General features: G+C 40.8%; 1 protein-coding gene across 3 annotated transcripts in view; it reads right to left on the reverse strand.

Moving 5' to 3' along the window:
* Positions 1-10,668: 10,668 nt before the first annotated feature.
* The window catches only part of macrod1 (mono-ADP ribosylhydrolase 1), a 115,429-nt gene continuing 105,888 nt past the window's right edge, over positions 10,669-20,209 (reverse strand). For 2 of the 3 annotated variants that reach the window (XM_079671513.1, XM_079671511.1), the window contains 3 exons: positions 20,030-20,103; positions 16,001-16,082; positions 10,669-11,238 (listed from right to left, as the gene is read on the reverse strand). In XM_079671513.1, coding sequence (XP_079527639.1) covers positions 11,213-11,238; positions 16,001-16,082; positions 20,030-20,103 — 182 coding nt within the window. In that variant the 3' untranslated portion in view covers positions 10,669-11,212. Of the gene's footprint in view, positions 11,239-14,271; positions 14,302-16,000; positions 16,083-20,029; positions 20,104-20,209 lie in introns of all 3 variants that reach the window. The other variant, XM_079671512.1, reaches the window with a different exon arrangement.

The following is a 20,209-nucleotide window of genomic DNA, read 5'->3' on the forward strand; positions in this document are numbered from 1 at the left end:
GATTGTTTTAAAGTGTTCTTCTGTGTTTGCAAGTATGCTATGTGCACAGTATTGTAAAAGGATAAGTAACAAGTAGCCTATAAACTCGAGCTAAATAAAAATAGGTCTGTAAAGTAAGACCATGCCTAGAGTAGCCATAACATTAACAGGCACTCAAAGTAGAGCTAATATTATTTTTATAAAATGCGTGCGCCTGTTGGTCTGTTCTGACTTCCAGACGGCCAACACTCCAGTGATGAAACCGCAACGACCTGAGAGAGCCGACTCAATAAAGGAAAATAATGTTTTATGCTCAAAATGTTGCACGCGTTATTGGGCACAAGTCACTGATGAAAACTAAATATATTACTAAATAATTGTGTTATTTAACCTCTTACCAAAAATATCTGTTGAGTAGTTCATTTAAAATGTTAATGCAAGATCATTTTATTTGACATCCTTACTCATGCTTTTTTTTCTCTCAGTAGCCTACAAATGTAATGATTTATGTATTTTTAATACCTACACACGCTATTTGCTAACCATTTCCTACCAAAAGTCCTCTTTGGTTTTATTTAAACAGTAACAACCATTCCCTTACCCTAACAAAATATGTATGTGTTTTTTCTTTTTTTGGGAGGACTTGTTTAAAGTAGAAAGCTTGCTAACTTAACCGAAAACACTGTTGGCTAAACGCACCGAGCCTTTACAGCTAACGTTAGCGGCCTTGCTAAAGCTAGCTTTAGTCATAAAACTATAGGCTAGTTCACGTAATTTTAATCATACTGAACACCATTCAGCTTAATCTCTCGTTACATCAGCTAAACTATTTTAGACAACAAGGTACTACTAAGTTTGCTGGTCAGCGCTACTTGCCAGTTGCCACCAATACTGCACTTATACAACTTCGTTTTTTCTTTATGTTAATTATTGACTGACAGTTTTATTGTAAACAGCAACATGTTTTACTTCAAACTTGACTACAATCTGTTGGTTTTGGGGCTCCATACTCAAAGTTTACATACAACAAATCCCTCAGCAGAGACAAACACAGCAGCTCTGCAGCGTGTATGGGGCCTCCCATATACATATAGCCTACTTAGTGAAGACATTAGGAAAATCAAAGGGATGCCATATATTTAAAGTGCAGTGCAAGAAGCGCTTCATTTTGTCCTCCATAAAACTTGATGGGATGAAGTAAAAATGGTGGGGTCTCCTTGTGATCCCTTCCTTTTTAAGATTCAGAAACGTAGCCTGTATATTTTGAGAGCTGAATACACATTCACATAAGACTTGAAACAAGATATAGGCTAAAGAAAACAATTACCAGATGCTTTTTAATGTGGAATATTAGCTCAATAAAAGGCAAATCGAAAGCCGAAAAATCGCTGTAATTGACACAAAGAACTAAGAAATTAGACTAATTGCAATAATCTGCAGTCTAGTTATAGGCATCACTGAGGGTAGGTTTCATGGTATAAGCAAATACATAATGATAAAGCTCCTTGTTGTACTGTAACCCTGGATCATATCAGTGCACAGCGGGATAAACATGGATGAACCCCTCCATCTGGCTCACATATGGCTGAAAATCCCACTTAATTTTAGGGTGTCTGTGTGAATCCATTCATTGATCTAATAGCAAATGATCTCCACTAGTGCTTTAATGAGAATCCTCTTTAACTCCTTGCACTATTGCACCAAATGGTGTCAGTGTGGAGCCGGCCGTGGCCTCTGCCGACAGACAGATGAAGAGAGGGGAATTAGCATGCAGCTTTCCAAATGAGCAGACCTGAGAGTCCATCACGAAGCTAAAAAGGCCCTCGTATAAGACGGGCAGCCTCCAAAGAGCTGTGCCTGCCAGATTAGGACGAGGATACGTCAGAGTTTCCGGTAGGGTTTTTTTTTCAGAGTGTGTGTGAGTGCATAAGACAACAGTGAGGATAATGGCAGGCTGAAGCTCGCTCGCAAGCATGCCCTCCCCAAACACACATCCTGAATTATGATTTGCAAATGACAAATGGGTCGCTAATACAATTCATGAATTATGTAGTTGTCATGGTGACATTAATCAAAAAGCAGACCCCCTTCTCTGGGCTCCGAACATTGTGTTTGTGGAATTGAGATGCATGACGGGAGCTGCACACCGAGCCGCCTGAGTGAGCGCAGGGCAAAGCGATAGCAAGATATTGGTTCTGCCAGTCACTCAGAGGCTTATTATGAGTGCAATGCAACAATCACACGCCTTCAGGCACACAGACAGACAGCTCGCACTGACAAAAAAGTGAAAGGTAAGGCTTTCACAACAAAGGAGCCCACAGGTTGTTGTTTTTTTTGTCATTTATTTAGAAATTCTTAAAAAGCTGCACTTGAAAAGGACAATGAAGAAAACTCAAAACACAATTCACCTGGAATTTGACCCTTCTTTATTTGGCCTTACAAAGGATACAGTATCTTTTGAGAAAAGGTTTTGTCGTTGAAAGCAACACAAGAAGCAGCAACAACAACAAAAACAGTCAAAGAAAAGCATTCTAGAAAGTAAAAGTCTTGGCACATGATGACTGATTAAGTGCCACCCGAGATTCCTAAAGGGATGAATGATGGATGGTTGCCTTGGTTGACATCATGGTTGGATCTCAAGAGTCTGCTCAGCTGCTTAATTATTGAGCGCTTGAGGGGTGTGACACTATCAGCGAACATCACTTTGTCAACCCCCCTTTTCAATATTTTTGGCCTCTTTCTTTATGACTCTCACTTTCTATTTCCTCTTTCTTTTTTTTAAAGAAACTCTCTCTACAGCTCTATCTTTCCTCATCTCCCCCTCCACTTTACCTCCAGTCCTTGCCTGAGCTATCACATTTGAATGTGTCTTTCTAAAAAGCCTCCGGCGACATCACTTAAACCACTTAGTCCACTAACTGAACAGACTAGGCATCCTACATATTCATAGGTGCATCAGATTTTTGTTGGGTCCCTGTGCTTTCAGAGATTCATCTTTATGCAACTTTTAACTGAATCCATATTAAGTTGTTTTTTCAAAACTTCCCAGATCTGTTCTGCAGTCTGGTTGATTTAAAATCAGCACACACTACAGAAACTTCCATTTGGGTTAATACAAAGTTGTAATTCATAAATTGTTATTGGGCATTTTCTCCCAGGGAGGCGTCCGGTTCGGCCGTAGAGAGCAGCGCTGTAATCTTTGATTGAGAAGTGGTGGTGTTATTCAATTAATTATATTTTGCTCCAGGCAACAGAAGTCATGGAGGAGATCTTTGAGAGGAAACACAATACAACAAGGTGGAAAAATAACAAGTAAGTGGAGTGTGTGCGCACACACACACACACACACACACACACACACACACCGGCTGACCCTGCAACCTCGCCTCCTCACAAAACTGTCAAAGTCTCCGTGCTCTCACCGGGCTTTTACTCAATGAGGTTAGCCCAAAGGTGAGGCTGTTCATCTATAACTTCCCTCCCTCTGCCTCCCCCCATCCCTTTACACCCCATCCCCCTCTCCTCTATTTCATCATCCTCCTCTCTCCCTGCTTGGTCCGGGATCATTCCTCCTCCCCTAACAGTTTGTCCCTCCCTCCTCCTCCTCCCTCATGCACTCCCTTTCTCTCCCCTAGTGTATTAAGGGGCTTTGACGCTCTCAGTAAAAGCTGATTTATTCTCTTGGTGGTATCGATCGGTTTCTGCATTAAAGATTATAATTCATTACCCCAGCCCCTTTTAATACATTAAACACTCAAAATAAAAATAAAATACTCCCCCATCCCACCACCCAGACTCCCCGTGTCCCGAGGGTGCGGGAAAACACTCTTGTCGAGACGACCTGCCTGTCGTCCCGGGCCCAGAGGACTACCTGTGTGTGTGTATATATATGTGTGTGTGTGTGTCACCAGCTCAGCAGTAGAGATATGTACAGGAACACACTCCTCCCTTCATGCACACATTCATGCAGTCTGACACAGTTTAGATAATCGAACAAAACGACAACATTGTCACAAACACACACCGACAAATTGCTGACATCAGTGGTCATGACAGTAGACAATGTAGCAAACACTCAAAAGATATCTCTTTCATTTTTGAAAAGTCACCTTTTTGAAATCATACATGGCTCAGTTCAAATGTTGTTTCTACCAACATGATTTGACATAAGATGATTTGCTACCATTGGATGGATGGATAGATGGATAGAGAGAGAGATGGATAGAATATTTTACCCACAGACAACTCATCAGCAGGCCTGATAGAAAGACAAACTGTTTATTTCCCCTCAAAGTCTTCTTACTATTATTTACGTATGTCCTGAGTGCACGGCTGAAATCACCACCTTCTGCTTTGGACACCAGCAGAATACAGATTTATTGAAGACAGGTCAAGCTAAAGATGTGTGTACTGCTATACGTGCCCCTGTTAGTCAATATGGAATGGCCTCTGTGGGACGGTAAGGATTTAAGAAGCGCCATGTGTCCCCTATTGATTTTACCCCAAATGGCCGCACCAATTCCCTGCACAAAACAAGATTGCCCTTCCCCATCGCCTTGACAGATTGATTTTGTATCTCGGCCGTGAGGACTTGAGGAGCAATCCCTCTGATTCGGCCTCCTTGCACTGTCACTCTGATGGACAATTTCCCTCTCCATCCTTACCGCTCCTCGTCTCTCCTCTTTCTCCTTCCTGTAAAGGACTCTTCTACCTCTAAACTCGAACTTCTCCCAGTCCGTCCTCCTCCCTTATTCGCCCTCCCTCCTCTGTCTCCCCCCTCTGCCTCTCGTTCACTCTGACAGGCTTTCAGACAGTAAATCAGAGACATTGATCCAGTGCAGCGCCCAAGTGTCCTGGATTCTGCTAAAGAGCCATTTTCATTTCACAAGCAGTTTACTGGCCTCGCTACCCCCCCCCTCCCCCCGTAAACATCGCCCTCCTCCCTCTTCTCTCGCTCCATCTCGGCCTCATCCATACACATCACCCGTCTCACCTAACTGCCGGATCCTCATCCTCTTTGAGTGCCGGCCGCTGTTTCCCTCACACTTTTTGTTGCCTACTCACAATTTTCTTAGAAAATGAATACCTTTGAAAGCCTGAAACATTCCACTAATACATACTGATTGCATGCCCACAAAACCACATATTTGTATACCCTACACTCTTCCCCAGCCACGGTCCAGAGCTCGGCACGGTTTCTTGAATTGGTTCCCGTGTCTGACTCCGCAACGTCAGGACTTATTTGACTTCCCTGTAATTTGTTTGACATCAGCACAATGAAAACATGTGTAGGAAAACTCTTCAAACAGGTCTCCATGTCCCCCAACAGGATTTATATCAGCTTCTACCACATTTGTATTTTAATCTGCGGGGAATGCTACAAAGCAAAAGCAGCCAAGAGATGCTGTTGTCCCCAAACAAAGGTATATTTATCACACACATATTAGAGATCTGTCTCTAAACTCTGGAGGATATCTATTCAGTTTACATTTTAATATATCTTGATGTTGCAAGTTTCTATAAATAATGTTGTGAAGATTACTTTCTGCCTGCATTGAAACATCTGCTGTAGTTTCTGTGGCATACAGTGCGAGTTTTTGGACAATGACAGACGTTCTATTTATTTTCTGTTTACTCTGTATAAGCACATTTAATGTGAAACTTTGACTCATATTCATGTCTGTTAAACGGTGTAAGTATCAATCATATATGTCTGCTCAATTAAAATACACATAATATATTTTATATTAGGATATAGGGTAAGACGTTTGTACACATGAACAAAACCATAAACAATATTGTGTGTACACACATGTAGGACGCTGAAAAGCTCATGAAGATGAACACATTCACAGTTTCTTCACTTATACAAACCTATATGTGATGGGTCATCCTGTATTAAAGTAACACTTGTCAATGTGAACGGATGTAAAGGCAACATCTTTTGAAATGAGAAAACTTTTAAAGAAACTTTTTGCCGAGATTGGTTTCTAAACTTCTTCTTCCAAGGTCAATGATGAGCTTCATAAAAGTTGAATGCCAACTTTTCTTTTATCCATGGTGCAGGCTGGGAAAAGTTTGTTGTGTTGGAGTACTGTAGATCAAACTTATACCGGTTTATAAATATTTTCAATGTTGCCGTGAGATTTCAGAATAAGGTTTCACACATTAATAAAAACAATGCAGGCATGTCAGAAGTAAAAATAAGTACTTTTAGTGGACTAACATTGCTGGTGTGATTTTCCGATAGGATAACATACATTGCAGCACTCTCTGTACTGCTCTATACTGGAATTCATTAACAACGAAAAAACATATTAGTCAGTCAGACACAGAAACATGGGAAAATAGGGTTGAAAAATACAGAAGTCACACTTCACAAAATGATGAACTGACACTGCTTTTTTTGTAAATCTGTGGAGCTCGCATCCCACTGTGGTGATTGTCACTGCTAATTGGCATTTTGTCAATGAGCCACCTTTGTAACAGTCTCTGTTAAGGATTGTGATTAAGTGCAATTACGTAATTGTGTTACATAATGCCTTTAAAAACCATCTATTTTATTATTATTATTGGTAAAGTGCACTTCTTCCTAACAAGAACCCAGAAGAATACCTCATCTTGTCACTTTGAAAAACCTATTAATTCAAAGCTCTTTATTGAGGTTCCCACCTGGAATGTGTGACAACCTGAATCTGAACAGCAGGAGCGCCTGTCTGCCAGCAGCCTGCAGGGCTCTTCAGGGAGAAAACATCCCAACACTGCAGACATGAGGCCAGAAGTGAGAGTCAGAGAAATGTGTGCAACAGTCAGTCACACACATAACTGAAGGAGGAAGACTGTGGATGTTCCCTTTAAGGCGCTGGTTGATTTTCTTCTTTATGTGTTGTATCTTAAAGTATATACTCAGCCCTAAATACATCTAAATTCCAGCGCACCAGGAATGCAATGCAACCCATTACTGTTCAAACAAAGCAACATACTGAACAGGATATGACATAAGATAACTGAATGAGTGATACAAAGATCTGAACTGTCAAGGTTTTTAACACAGCAAACTGATCAGCTAACACACAGCATGATGAAATGCATTGAGAGAACTAGATGCAATACAAATATAAAAAACCTTCAGCTGAACACCTAATTGTCTTCAATTCACATATAACACTAACATTTTAGAGTATGTTCTCAATCTCCCTGCTGAAGGAATCTCAAGGAGAACAGCAACAAATATGTTTAAGTGCCAAGAAAAATGTTGACAAGGCAGTAATCAGTAATAGAGCGCAAGGAACACAGTCAGCAGCAGCAGTCATCAGACTGAAATAATTCTTCATCCAACACCTGAGAGTTCAACGCCGTCGGATACTGTCAACCAAACAAGCAGTGGACCTTTTTCCACACACACACACACACACACACACACACACACACACACACACACACACACACACACACACACACACACACACACACACACACACACACACACACACACACACACACACACACACACACACACACACACACACACACACACACACACACACACACACACACACACACACACACACACACACACACACACACACACACACACACAGTCTTTAACTATTGAGGCTCTCAAGCAGTGGTGGAAAAAGTACTTAGATTGGTAAAGTAAAGACAGCAGTAATACATTTTAAAAGTTCTTAACTAATCATCAGCATTAAAATAAAATACCAAAAGTACTCCTTGCTTACAATAGCTCTCAGAATCATATTGAGTTGCTACTACCATTATTATTTAGATCTATTCATCACAGCTGGTAAAGCTAATTTGAATACATGTAAATACTACTGCTGGATATTTTAGGTCACAGTTTGTTTAGTAATTGACTGAAAAAAGTTATTAGTATCTAAAAGCTGTCACATAAATGTAGTAAAAAGTACATTATTGGCTTCTAAAATGTAATGGAGTAGAAGTATAAAGTAGCATAAACTGAGAATACTCAAATAAAGTACAAGTACCTCAAAATGTAAGTACTATACTTGAGTAAAAGTACTTTGTTACTATCCACCACTGCTCTTAAAACACCCACCCACACACACACACACACCCCCACCCACCCACCCACCCCCACACACACACACACACACACACACACACACACACACACACACACACACACACACACACACACACACACACACACACACACACACACACACACACGTGTTAGCGGGCCGTGTGCAGAGAGTCATTTCCAGGGTCTGCAGAATTATCTTTGTATGCTCAGGAATATGGCAGGGTAACAGCCTTTAAGTTAACCATACAGTTAGCATAATTGTTCTTCATCTGTCATCTCAAACAGAGCTGTGGACCGTTTGAGTCCCAGAGAGAGAAAGAGAGAAAAAGAGAGATTACTGACGGGACAGTGATGAAAATTGGTCAGAGGATAATGAGTCTCGTTGTCTTTTCATCCTTTCATCCTCAGACTCTCCCTCTCTGTCATTACACAGAGTGACTGGTCGGAGTAGCTTCACAGTCTGTTGCTTATTCAAAAACCCAGAGCGTCTTTAGATGAGTTCATCAGGCTTCCCATCTCTCTTTTTCTCCTCCATATCTCCATCCTCCTGCCGGCTCGGCATCCTCTCATCCCCATGCACCTTTTTCTCCTCCCCCTCTCTCAGTTTGAACTCCTACCTCCTTCCTCTCTCCGTCTCTTTATCCCTCCCTCCTCCATCTGTTTATTTTTTTTGCACCATACTGTAGAGTAGAGAGGGACGAGGAGGAGGAAGAAGGCCCGGACAGAGAAGGAATCAAAGAGCTCAGAAGCGGAAAAGACAATTCCTTTGTGACAGATGAAGCTTTTATAAAACAAGAGGGGCTTTCTCCCAATTTCCTGTTGATCCACTTTGTAGTTTATTCCCCCCTCAACAGCCCCTCCTCCCCTTTGTCCCAACACGACACCCCCCTCCTCCCTGTGCGTCTGCACCATCGTGGCAGATAGTGTGGTATCAATAAAGAAGGTTGTTGGCAGATGAAAGTCGCGGGGCGGGACAATGGCTCGCTAAGCGCTCAATTCACTTCACACAAATCACTGGGGCTACGTCTTGCAACAAACAATTAAAAACTCATACAGATGCGCAGAGGGGAGAAGCTTGATGGTGTTTGCATAAACACACATATGGTGAGTTCTGACAGCAGACAGGGAGCCAGGGTGGAGAGGAATTGGACAGCTTTGAGACAAAAATGATATGAAGAGAAAAAGGGAGGGAAGGGGGGAGGATAGGTGATTGTTGTTTAAAATGAACAGGTGCTGAGGCTGTGCAAAAGAAGAGGCAAAGCTAAACAAGGGAAATATTTTACAATAATATTGCTGGCAGGAAAGGTTTTTAGGTGCTTTACTCAAATTAGGAACTGAATGCCCTATTGGCATGCCCTATTGGCATTAAGTGCTAACATTACCCGGGGTCCTTTTGACTTAGAAATTAGCCCATCTGTCTTTGTTTCATACCCTTATTCACACCGATAAGCAAGGTCTGTTTTTTTACAGTCACAATGAAACCAATCCAATGAGATTTGTTTGCCTGGCTCATAAGCAAAAAGAAAAGTTTTGGTTTCGAGGCCTGCATTAGCGTTTCTCCTGCTGGTCAAAACCGCAAACTCCTAGTCGGCCAGGACTCTACTTTGTGAGGAGGTCAAAGATTGCTTATCGCTTTTTCCTCTCTAGACATTTGTGAAAAAAGACATTACATTCAAGGAGCAGATATTCCCGATACGAAGAGACATTATCAACCTTAGTTGCAGGTCAAGGTGTCTCTCATGGTTACAGGCATCTCTTTTTTAGTTGTGGCCGTTGGAGAAAATGTTCTCAGGGAAAAGAGAACAAGATCGGAAAGAGCAGACGGCGCCACATCCAGTTCTGATTTTACTCAAATTGACTGACATTATCCCCCTGATGATGTGAATGGCTCTGCGTAACATCCGCCTCCTGAATGACTAGAGCAAGCCAGCTACATGCCTTCCAAACATAATACCTGTTGAGCTTGAAGAAAGACGCCATGCGTGTTATCCATCTCATCTGCCAATGAGATGGATTTTGCTATTATGATGGATTTGAGCTTGCTTTTTATGCAAATGGGTCTCCATGCTGTGCAGCGAGATGAGCATCCTGATTTCCCCCAAAATGCTGTCATAACGTTCATTTATGATTGCCAATCTAATCTCCATAAATCTTGACCGGGAAAGAGGAAGAGAGAAGGCACGGAGAGAAAAAGAAACCATGCACGAAAACCATATGATGCTGGCAAGCCCTACTGAAGCTACAACTGCCAATATATACATGACCTTTATATATCGTGTATTTTTATCTGAAAGATTATTATCTTTCAGATGCAGATATGTAAATAAATATTACAGACAGGGGTTACATAATTAAAACGCAGTAAAATCTCTGGAATTGGGTTAGAGGTATAAAGTAAATGGAAGTTGAATTACTGAAGAAACCAACAAGAACCTCAGTATATTACCTGAATACATTTACTTAGTTACTTTCCTCCACTGCTGCCTGATAAACAAATCGTCTCTTCCACATTGAGATGCGAGAAAACTAAATGAGAAATATTCATGTAAAATGTTCCCTCGTGAAGCCACAGCTCACTGGCTCATATCGCATCCCGAGACATAATCAATTCAAACACAACAGAAGCCTGTGTGATTCTTTTTAATAAGCTTTTGCTATTGACACACACACACACACACACACACACACACACACACACACACACACACACACACACACACACACACACACACACACACACACACACACACACACACACACACACACACACACACACACACACACACACACACACACACACACACACACACACACACACACACACACACACACACACACACACAGTTATGCCACTATTCAAACAGCACAGGACACATAACTCATAGCTGATGCAAAGCTGCCAATTATCACAGACAGTGAAGGTCAAGTTAGAGTGCAACCTAGGGTCCATTTTTTACACAAGAATTATGAATGTCATTTCAAACCTTCATCATGATGCCTCTCTTAACCATTAGTGGGGACAACAAAGGAACTAATCAACATCTGCAGAAGAGCCAGCGTGCACTTTAAAAAAGCAATCATCCAAAAAGTTCTTGATCTGCGATGACCTCGAGGAGGATGAATCTGGATGTTGAGCGGCGAGTATCCACAGCAACCAAATTGACTCTTTTAGAGTTTACTCTTGACTGTGTCCTCTGTGGGAGAAAAGAGAGAAAAAAGATGAACTTGTGAAACGAGGGGAGAGAGCACTTTGCCTTGGTCATGCAGCGGTTAATTGCATTTTGGCTGGATCGTCTGGTGGCTTCAGAGGGATCCGTTAGCGCGGATTAGTCACTATGAGTCCAACATGGCTCGAGACACAATAAACAACATGCAAAGTCACACACACACAAGCCAAACCGACAGCCAGTGTGGGTGGGACCAGGTGTTGCAGACACATAAGGTTTATAGTGTAGACTTGGAGGCCTGCCTGCAGCCTCTCTTTCACACGCTGACAGTTACGCTTCATCTACCAGCCAAGCACCGCTGCTTGCTCACTGCTGCTTCAAAATCTGCTGTACATCCATTAGGGAAAAAGACACACCAACAGTGCTGACTTTTTTCTTTTTAAGAAGGGACACACCTGCATGTCTTGGAAAATGACCTCCTCAGTAAACCAGCCTGTGTGAAGATGTGAAAGTGCTGATTTCATGCTTCAGGTGAAAAGTTGTTACAGTTTGACACTGGAGCTTGTTGAGTGGAAGCTAAAGTTTATCCCATAAAAGAAGACTTAAAACCGGCCTTCTGTCTCTAAGGCCGGATGGTTGCATGCATGGTTCAGTATTTATTGATAGTATAAAATAACTTTATAATCTGAACATTAAATCAAAGCTAATATTACACATCTTTAAGCAGCTTTAATTTATTTTTAGTTAGCAAGGGGCAAAAGAACAAGCTGTGAACACAACACTAGTGTATTACTGTATGTCTTCACAAACATTTAAGCAAACATGTTGGCAAACACAACATTTGCATGACGTCAAGTTACTGGCAAATACAAGTCTAATATCAAAATACTCTAACACGAAGAAGACCCATTATTAGCTCTGGGAATGGTTTGAAATGGTTTACTTATCACTCCTTGTGTCCTAAGAGGGCGTGGCGTGGCTATTTGCTGCTTCCTGCCACCCCCACCTGGTTTGGGAGCGTTGTGGACGTTGTGTAGATGAAAGCAGATAGGTTTATATTTGCATAATGTAAAGTCATCTATTTAGACACCTAACAGCTATAATTAGGAACGCGAAAATGATTTATTTAGGGCATTCACATATATAATAGTTTCCAAATTAAGCAATGAGAGGAAAAACAAATATAAAGTCCGACTTTGAATATATAATGTTATTATTAATATTATCAAGTCATTGTTGGATTGACATATTTATAGCACTTATTGACATCTAGAATATTATCCGTCAGGCTCTTAGTTATATTTCAGGCTAGTGTGAAGTTGATGCTTTAACATGGTCAATGCAACATTTTATCCACAAAACACTTCTAAGTAAACTCTTTCATATTTAGACTGTTGTATAAAGTAGAGTTAAAGGGCATCGCAGCGTGATCCCATTATTTTTAGCCATTGATCTTCATTGAGGCCGACATAGAAACGGGAGAGAAACTCTTCCCTGTATCGGCACTGCTGGTCGGATCAGTCTGCAAAAAGATACAAAAATATTAAGACCCTTAACCCAATGTGTGACTTTAAAGCTTATGCTGGAGATACGGCAGCAGAGTTGATTGGATTCCTCTCTTATTTTTAATAGGAAGCTCCTCTGTTCTCTTTCAGTCTGCTTTCACTGCTTGTATGTCACATTTATCTTATGTTCACATCTTGTGTTATATAATTAAGTGTGCTTTTTTTCTGCAGATTTTTTTGGCAACACATCTTCAAAACACGGGATTGTAAAAGTACGACAATTATGATAAATGTCATGCATCCGGCAAGCGGTATATACAGTATAAAGCCTTGATAGCAGCATGCATATCAATTATATACAGAGAGATGCATTGAGAGCCCAGAGGCAGTACTCTGTTGTTTTCACTCTACTTCCACTGAGACCATGAGAATCCTCCTTTCATTCAAAATTCAACACTGCTTTAATTTCAATGTCAAACCTATTTCAATGCATTTTCTTTCTGTTGAGTTCAAGCTGCAATATATTGTTGAAAGTGGGTTAGTTGTGGTTAATGTTTCTTTGGGGTTACATTTTTCTTATTTCAGTTAGTTGTGAGCTACTATTTTTATCAAACAAATCTGAAAAATTGATCAATATGTAATGAATAAAGACTGATTGCTTTGTAAGATGAACATCACAAACAGAGGCAGGATGTAAAGGCACTAATTCAGGTCCACAGATGTTTGCATCACCTTCTTACTGTGTGTTGACAAATGAGACTCAGTGACCCTGAATATTTCATTCAAATGTAAGATTTTAAGCGAGCAGCTGTGCAAAACGCGAAGGTGAACTTTTGCAGACGCTTTCTGATTGTGTTGTTGGTTTTGAGGAAAGGTTTGATAGCAGCTGTGTGCTAAAAAGAAAAAAACAGTTTTATAAAAGCAGAAAGTACGAGATGGGGGAGACCTCTCTCTCAAAATGTTTTGAGGCGGGAGGTGAGTTTGATTTATAGCAGCGGTAAAGCAGGACATTAGAGGTTAAGGCTGCAGTTGTAATACCAATGCTTAATTTGAATAATTGAGTGAATGACTGATCATGTTTAGGGGCTCGGACTGCTTGGCATTATAACACTATCAATCACGGGGGTAATCAAAACAAATGGGTGAAGTCACCATGTCACAGCTTGAGCCAACATGAATATCACATATTTATTCAACTTCATTTAACCACAGAGATTAATCTGCAATGAAGGCACACAACTTTCTCTCGGTTCGTTTTGAAAAGCATGTGAGAGAATGTTGAAATTGAAAGAGGAACCTTGGAGACCTACAACACGGTTGGACAGGAAATTGATTTTAATATGTTCTTCCTCTGCAAGCGTTTGTTGTACTAGTCAGCTTGGGGTCAGCAGTGGAAAAAAACATTTATATTCAACTGAAGTGTAAATATTTGTTAAGTGTGCTAGTTCGAAGAAATGTCAGGGTTTCCGGTCTGCACACAGCACTTATATTTCACACAGGGGTTCAAACAGACTTAAGGTAGTTATTTATTTTTGACACACACAATGCTGGTTACCTGAACAATAAGCTGCTGTGATTGGTCAGGCTAAAGGAGCAAATTATAGCAAAACACAGATGAGTGTCTAAGAAAAGTATAAAAGTCCTTGAATTTCAAAAATGAAAAAAAAACACACTCACGCATACAGTACTTATTCGCTTAATTCCTGAGAGTGATATTAGAATATCTGGGCAAAGTAGTTTTCTAAATGTAGCGGCATAACTGAATTTTCAAAAAATTCAGGTGTGTTATTTCATCTTGTAAAGGGGTCATTGCATGGTTGAAGGGTGATCTCAAAACAAAGAGACTTGAATTTTACATGTTTCTGATGGCACATTTCACCCATGCAAAGAGCCCTCTAGAATCTTTTAGAGGGCTCTGAGTGGATGTTTCCATCTACTACTTTTCAAACACAGGCTTAAACAAAGGTAAATGGAAACACACCTAGTGACTGCAAACCATTTCCCTGAGTCTTGTCGTCACTACCATCATTTCACGTTTCTCATACACTGTATGTACATGTTTTGTTAGCCAGATCACATATTTGATTAAATCTAGTTATCCAGGGATATATGCAAATCAGTGGGATTGGTAATCCACCCACTTTTTTTTGGTAACAGTTTAAATTCTTAGGGAGAAGAATAACTCATGCACATCAGCAGTAGGTATAGATAGATAGCTATCTACGAACTATCAATAAACAAACCCATGTAGAAAGGGACACAAAAGAAAATAGAGCCAACCATCTCCTGACTCCAGCTCAGTACTCATCATCTTCTCAACTTATTCTCAGAATGAGAGGAAAAAGGCATATTTATTGAACCTATTTTACCTCTTTATCGTGTCACCCGCTAAATGTTTGGACCACAGATAGTTTTAAAATGATGAATATGTTTGAAGTTCTGGTTATGATCCTCAAGCTTGTCATGTGGATTGCACTTACAGTAGTACTATATATTCATCTCAGGAAAGGCTGTTATGATAAATAAGTCAGAAATGGAAAGTAAGAATTCCTCATTTTTAGTAATGCAATAAATCTCAAATAATAAATAAAATATGAATCTCGTTTGTTCAGCTTTGCCGCCTACTAAAGCTATTTACAAACACAACACTTTCATGTTATTTTTGTAGCCCTGCATCATATCTGGCATTTAACACACTGTCTTTGCTCACTAGAACAAATGTCAATTTGTGTTCAAATAGATTTCATTGATTAAATTATCGGTTCAAATAACAACAATGTTTCTCAGATTGTCAGCTATGAAAAAGGCTATGCGAGTATATCCCATAAACATCACATGTCATAATTGCATTTATAATTAGGCTCAAGTGTGTGTGCTTTTATGCATTGAAGTCAATATGCAAACAATTAGGCTCAAGCAGCTTGCTTCTACATTTTGTGTATTTAGAGGTTTTATCATGTCACTGTGTTTATGTGTGTGTGGGGGGTGGGAGCATGTACATGTTTATTTGATGTATTTAGACACAATTAAGTGTGCTATATAGACACTATTATGGATCTAATTAGTGTTTTGCACGTGTTAATGTACTGATGTGCAAATAGCACACAATGGATGGAGCAGAGTGTTTGTCACACCACTGTGTGTGTCTCTGTTTGTGTGTGTAGCTAAATTGAGCTGAGCTGTCATCACTGTAGATAGGCAAGTGTGTGTGTGTGTGTGTGTGTGTGTGTGTGTGTGTGTGTGTGTGTGTGTGTGTGTGTGTGTGTGAGAAAGACAAAACTCACCAGCGGGGAAGAAGAGCGGGAGGGTCTTCATATACAGCTCCTTATCCGTCGGCAAGAACACACAGAAGATGACTCTGTCCAGCTGACACACAAACACACACACACACACACACACACACACACACACACACACACACACACACACACACACACACACACACACACACACACACACACACACACACACACACACACACACACACACACACACACACACACACACACACACACACACACACACACACACACACACACACACACACACACACACACACACACACACACACACACAATGACCTTTATAACAAACATATGCAATAACCGTGAATTCATCAACATCAGGGGAAACAGTGTAACAGAGTGTGACATTGTGCAGAGGCGATATCAGGAGTAGGCGGCTAATGCATCAGTCCATTACTCTCCTATTAGCTTCCTATTGTGATGATGCCACAACATAGCGCTTATTATACACTCTGTGCTGGGGACAGAGTGCTGAGATGTGCTAAGTTTGTGTGTGTTTGTGTGTGAGAGAGAAAGAAAGAGGTCAGGAGAGAAGCTCCTGTGTAGGTCTAGAAGATCTTATGTTGTACATGTGTGTGTGTATAACGTAAGTAACTTTGTGTGTTTTTGTCAATGCCCCTGAGTGTTACACTGTGTGTGTGTGTGTGTGTGTGTGTGTGTGTGTGTGTGTGTGTGTGTGTGTGTGTGTGTGTGTATTTGGCATTAAGCCCTCAGCTTCCCTCATTACCGTGTACATCCAGGAACACAATTCAACTCAATCCAGACACACACAGCCATAAAGATAATAGCTTTCAAATATTATTAAGACACTGTCCGAGTGAGTGCAGCTATTTTACATCAATAAACAATATTTATGCTCTGTGCTCTTGTTCTTTAGAGCTCTGCAGTCTATAATGTTTTATTCTGTATAGCTGGACACAGAGTACACAGGCTACACAGCACAATATGTAGCCTGAAGATTAAAGCTGCAGCAGCTACAGTTAAAAGATGCTCTCAGGGATATGATCTCGACTGTGCTCTCTTATTTCTCAGCATCCGACAAACATTATTACCTCCCTAATGTCTCTACACAGGTTTAGATTGTTTCCGTTTTGGGGCAAGGCAGTGCAATTTATAGCCCGGCTGTTTCTATCACTTTCAGCTTGTTGCGGGAGCTTTCAAAGATTTATTTAAGCTGCCTGCAGTCTGTGTCTTTCAGCCCAATGCTACAATTACCACCACTTGCCAGGATTTGAATGGTGGCTAAAAAGGAAGATATCAAAATGTGTGGTAAGTAACTAAATCCCCTGGGCTAAGGTTCAAAATCTCTAACCTCCACTTGTGCCATTTCTCAGCCTCCCTGATTCAAATTAAAACAAATGCTTGTGAGGAGAAATGCAAAATGGCCTCCAGAATAAAGCAGCGAATAACAATAACACTAAGTGAGTGTAATGGGCTCTTTTATAACTGCCTGCCTTCAAGGTAAACACAGATGAATATGTTATTCTGATACAGAAAAATCTGACAGCAGCAGAGTTTATTCATCACGCCTCACACCTTTCATACTGTTATTTACTTGCTTTAAGTTCGCACTGGATGAATGTCAAAGAAAATGTTTTTCAAGCTGTCATCAGTTAATGTTATAAGTTCATTTTTGACAAGCTTCCCACAAGGCCCATTTAGTACCTGCTCTGGGGGTTTTATGCGTAACACAGGATCCTCTGCAGCAGATGGAGTCTTCCCAGTTATGAATGTAATTTGTGGTATTACATTGAAGCTTTGCGTCTATAAATCAGCATGAAGCCGTAGCTGGAAGCTAGTGGTAGCTAGCTTGCTACAGCTAATATATTCTGCCAACAACAACGTTCCTTTCACTACGCAAAATATTAAAGAGATAGAAAGTTGCTTTTGTCTTCCTCTATCTGAAAAACAAGTTCCTCTGTGGTTCCTCAATACTCCTAAAATGATTTCCACGGTAAATGTTTTACTATTCTGATTATTATGATTGTAAATGCATACAGTGTATACAAAATACATGATGACATCATATCTTCTGTTTCCTTGGTTTCTGAAACTCAATGCTATCTCTTATACAGCATTTATTTTACCTGACTTTCTGAAAAACACGAAGCTTGGTCCTGTGGTTAACTTGCTTTATTCTACGACATATTGGCATTCACAACTTACTATAACAAATTGAAACCTTAAAAGAGCAATATAATACCAGTTTATCCTCATCTAATGTTTGTTATTGCACTGAAGAACCAAAAACAACTCTTTGGTTACGTTTGACTTCTGGTATGGGACACAACCTCCACTCTACTTTGTCGCTCTTAAACTATGTCACCTGTGCTCCTGGCACACGATGTGTGGAGGTTATGCAAATGATGGTGCACTGCTTTCCTTAGATACAAGAACGAAGAGTTCATGAGAACTGATGAAGCAAACCACACGAGAACAACTCTGCTGTGAAGATCATATGATATGATCAAAAGCTTTGAAATGGACCTGGTTGGGTACGACCTTTTGTCCAACTCTTATACATCAAATTTGTTGAAATATCCAAGCTGACTTATTTATTTTCAAATAAAACAACTACAAAACGTATGAGTTGCCTTGAGTTTTTCTTTCTTGTAACAGTTTTGTTGTTGTTTTGCAAATAAATGGTTCATGTGATTGTGTATTACACATTGCAACATGTCTTGAGTCCATTTAGTTTGCCTTAGTGTTTGCTATTTTAATTTCATTTGCTTCAAAACAGCTCTCCAAGCCCAAAATGTGCAGTTGAATTAAAGTATAAACCTCCTCTGGTGAACATACTCACTTTATATGTATCCAAACAAACTCCGTCTCACCATCTCATTTGTTCATAATAGTACAAAAATCCCTCTTAAAAAATTCACAGTGGAACTATTTCCGGGCAGAACTGAAATAAAAGCCTTGTTGATTTGGCTTTCTGCTCTCGTATTAAGCAGCGTATTAAGTTGTTAACTGTTGTCCCCCGTGGTGGGATGTGAAATGTTTAATGTTCGTTGGTTGAGCTCTGTGCGGCTGACGGCATCAGTCGACTAGTATTACTACAGAGACTCTGGAGACTGCAGCGCTAACAATAACCTCGTCAACACACTCTCTGGGAGGCGATAGAGACGGAGAGAAAGATTGAAAAGAGGAGTGGGAGGAGACCTGTGGAGTAAAGGAGGAAGAGGGGAGGAGAGTTTAGAGCATGTTAACGACTGATTGGAAAGTTTCCTCTTTGTTACAATCTCCCATCACCCCCATCCTCTTCCCCTCGCCTCCAGTCATCTATTCCATCATTTTGTCTTTTCTCTGCCCGTCGTTTCTCCTGAGAGAAGCTGTGTGTGTGTGTGTGTGTGTGTGTGTGTGTGTGTGTGTGTGTGTGTGTGTGTGTGTGTGTGTGTGTGTGTTTGTGTGTGTGTGGGTAGGGTTTAGTCCCGCAAGGAGCCAATTAAAACGCAGACTTGGCCATGAGCATGAGAGGTAGAACATAGGAGTGTGTATTCAAATGTGTGTGTGTGTGCGTGTGTGTCACTGTGTGCGTGCGTGCAAGTGCTCTCTCAAAGCACCCTTCTCTTGGCTCCCACCAGAAAACAAACACAACAGCTGTGAAAGGAATAATACCTTGAGGAAATGGTAGGGAAACATTGCCACTCATGCAGACACAAAGAAAGACACACACACACTCACTCACTCACTCACTCACTCACTCACTCACTCACTCACTCACTCACTCACTCACTCACTCACTCACTCACTCACTCACTCACTCACTCACTCACTCACTCACTCACTCACTCACTCACTCACTCACTCACTCACTCACTCACTCACTCACTCACACACACACACACACACACACACACACACACACACACACACACACACACACACACACACACACACACACACACACACACACACACACACACACACACACACACACACACACACACACACACACACACACACACACACACACACACACACACACACACACACACACACACACACCTTGTCGTGATGTTCATCCAGATACTCCCTCACAGTTGCTAACGCTTCGTGCACAGCCTGCTCAGGTGGATATCCTACAAAAAAAACACAAATATACAAACAATTTACAAGAGCAGGTGCAGATCTGTGTGTCTGCGTTAGGTTGTTGTCTACACAGTTTTTTTTCTTCAGATTTCTGTT

This window comes from Notothenia rossii, assembly GCF_949606895.1.
Source record: "Notothenia rossii genome assembly, chromosome: 3".
NCBI classification, from domain to species: domain Eukaryota; kingdom Metazoa; phylum Chordata; class Actinopteri; order Perciformes; family Nototheniidae; genus Notothenia; species Notothenia rossii.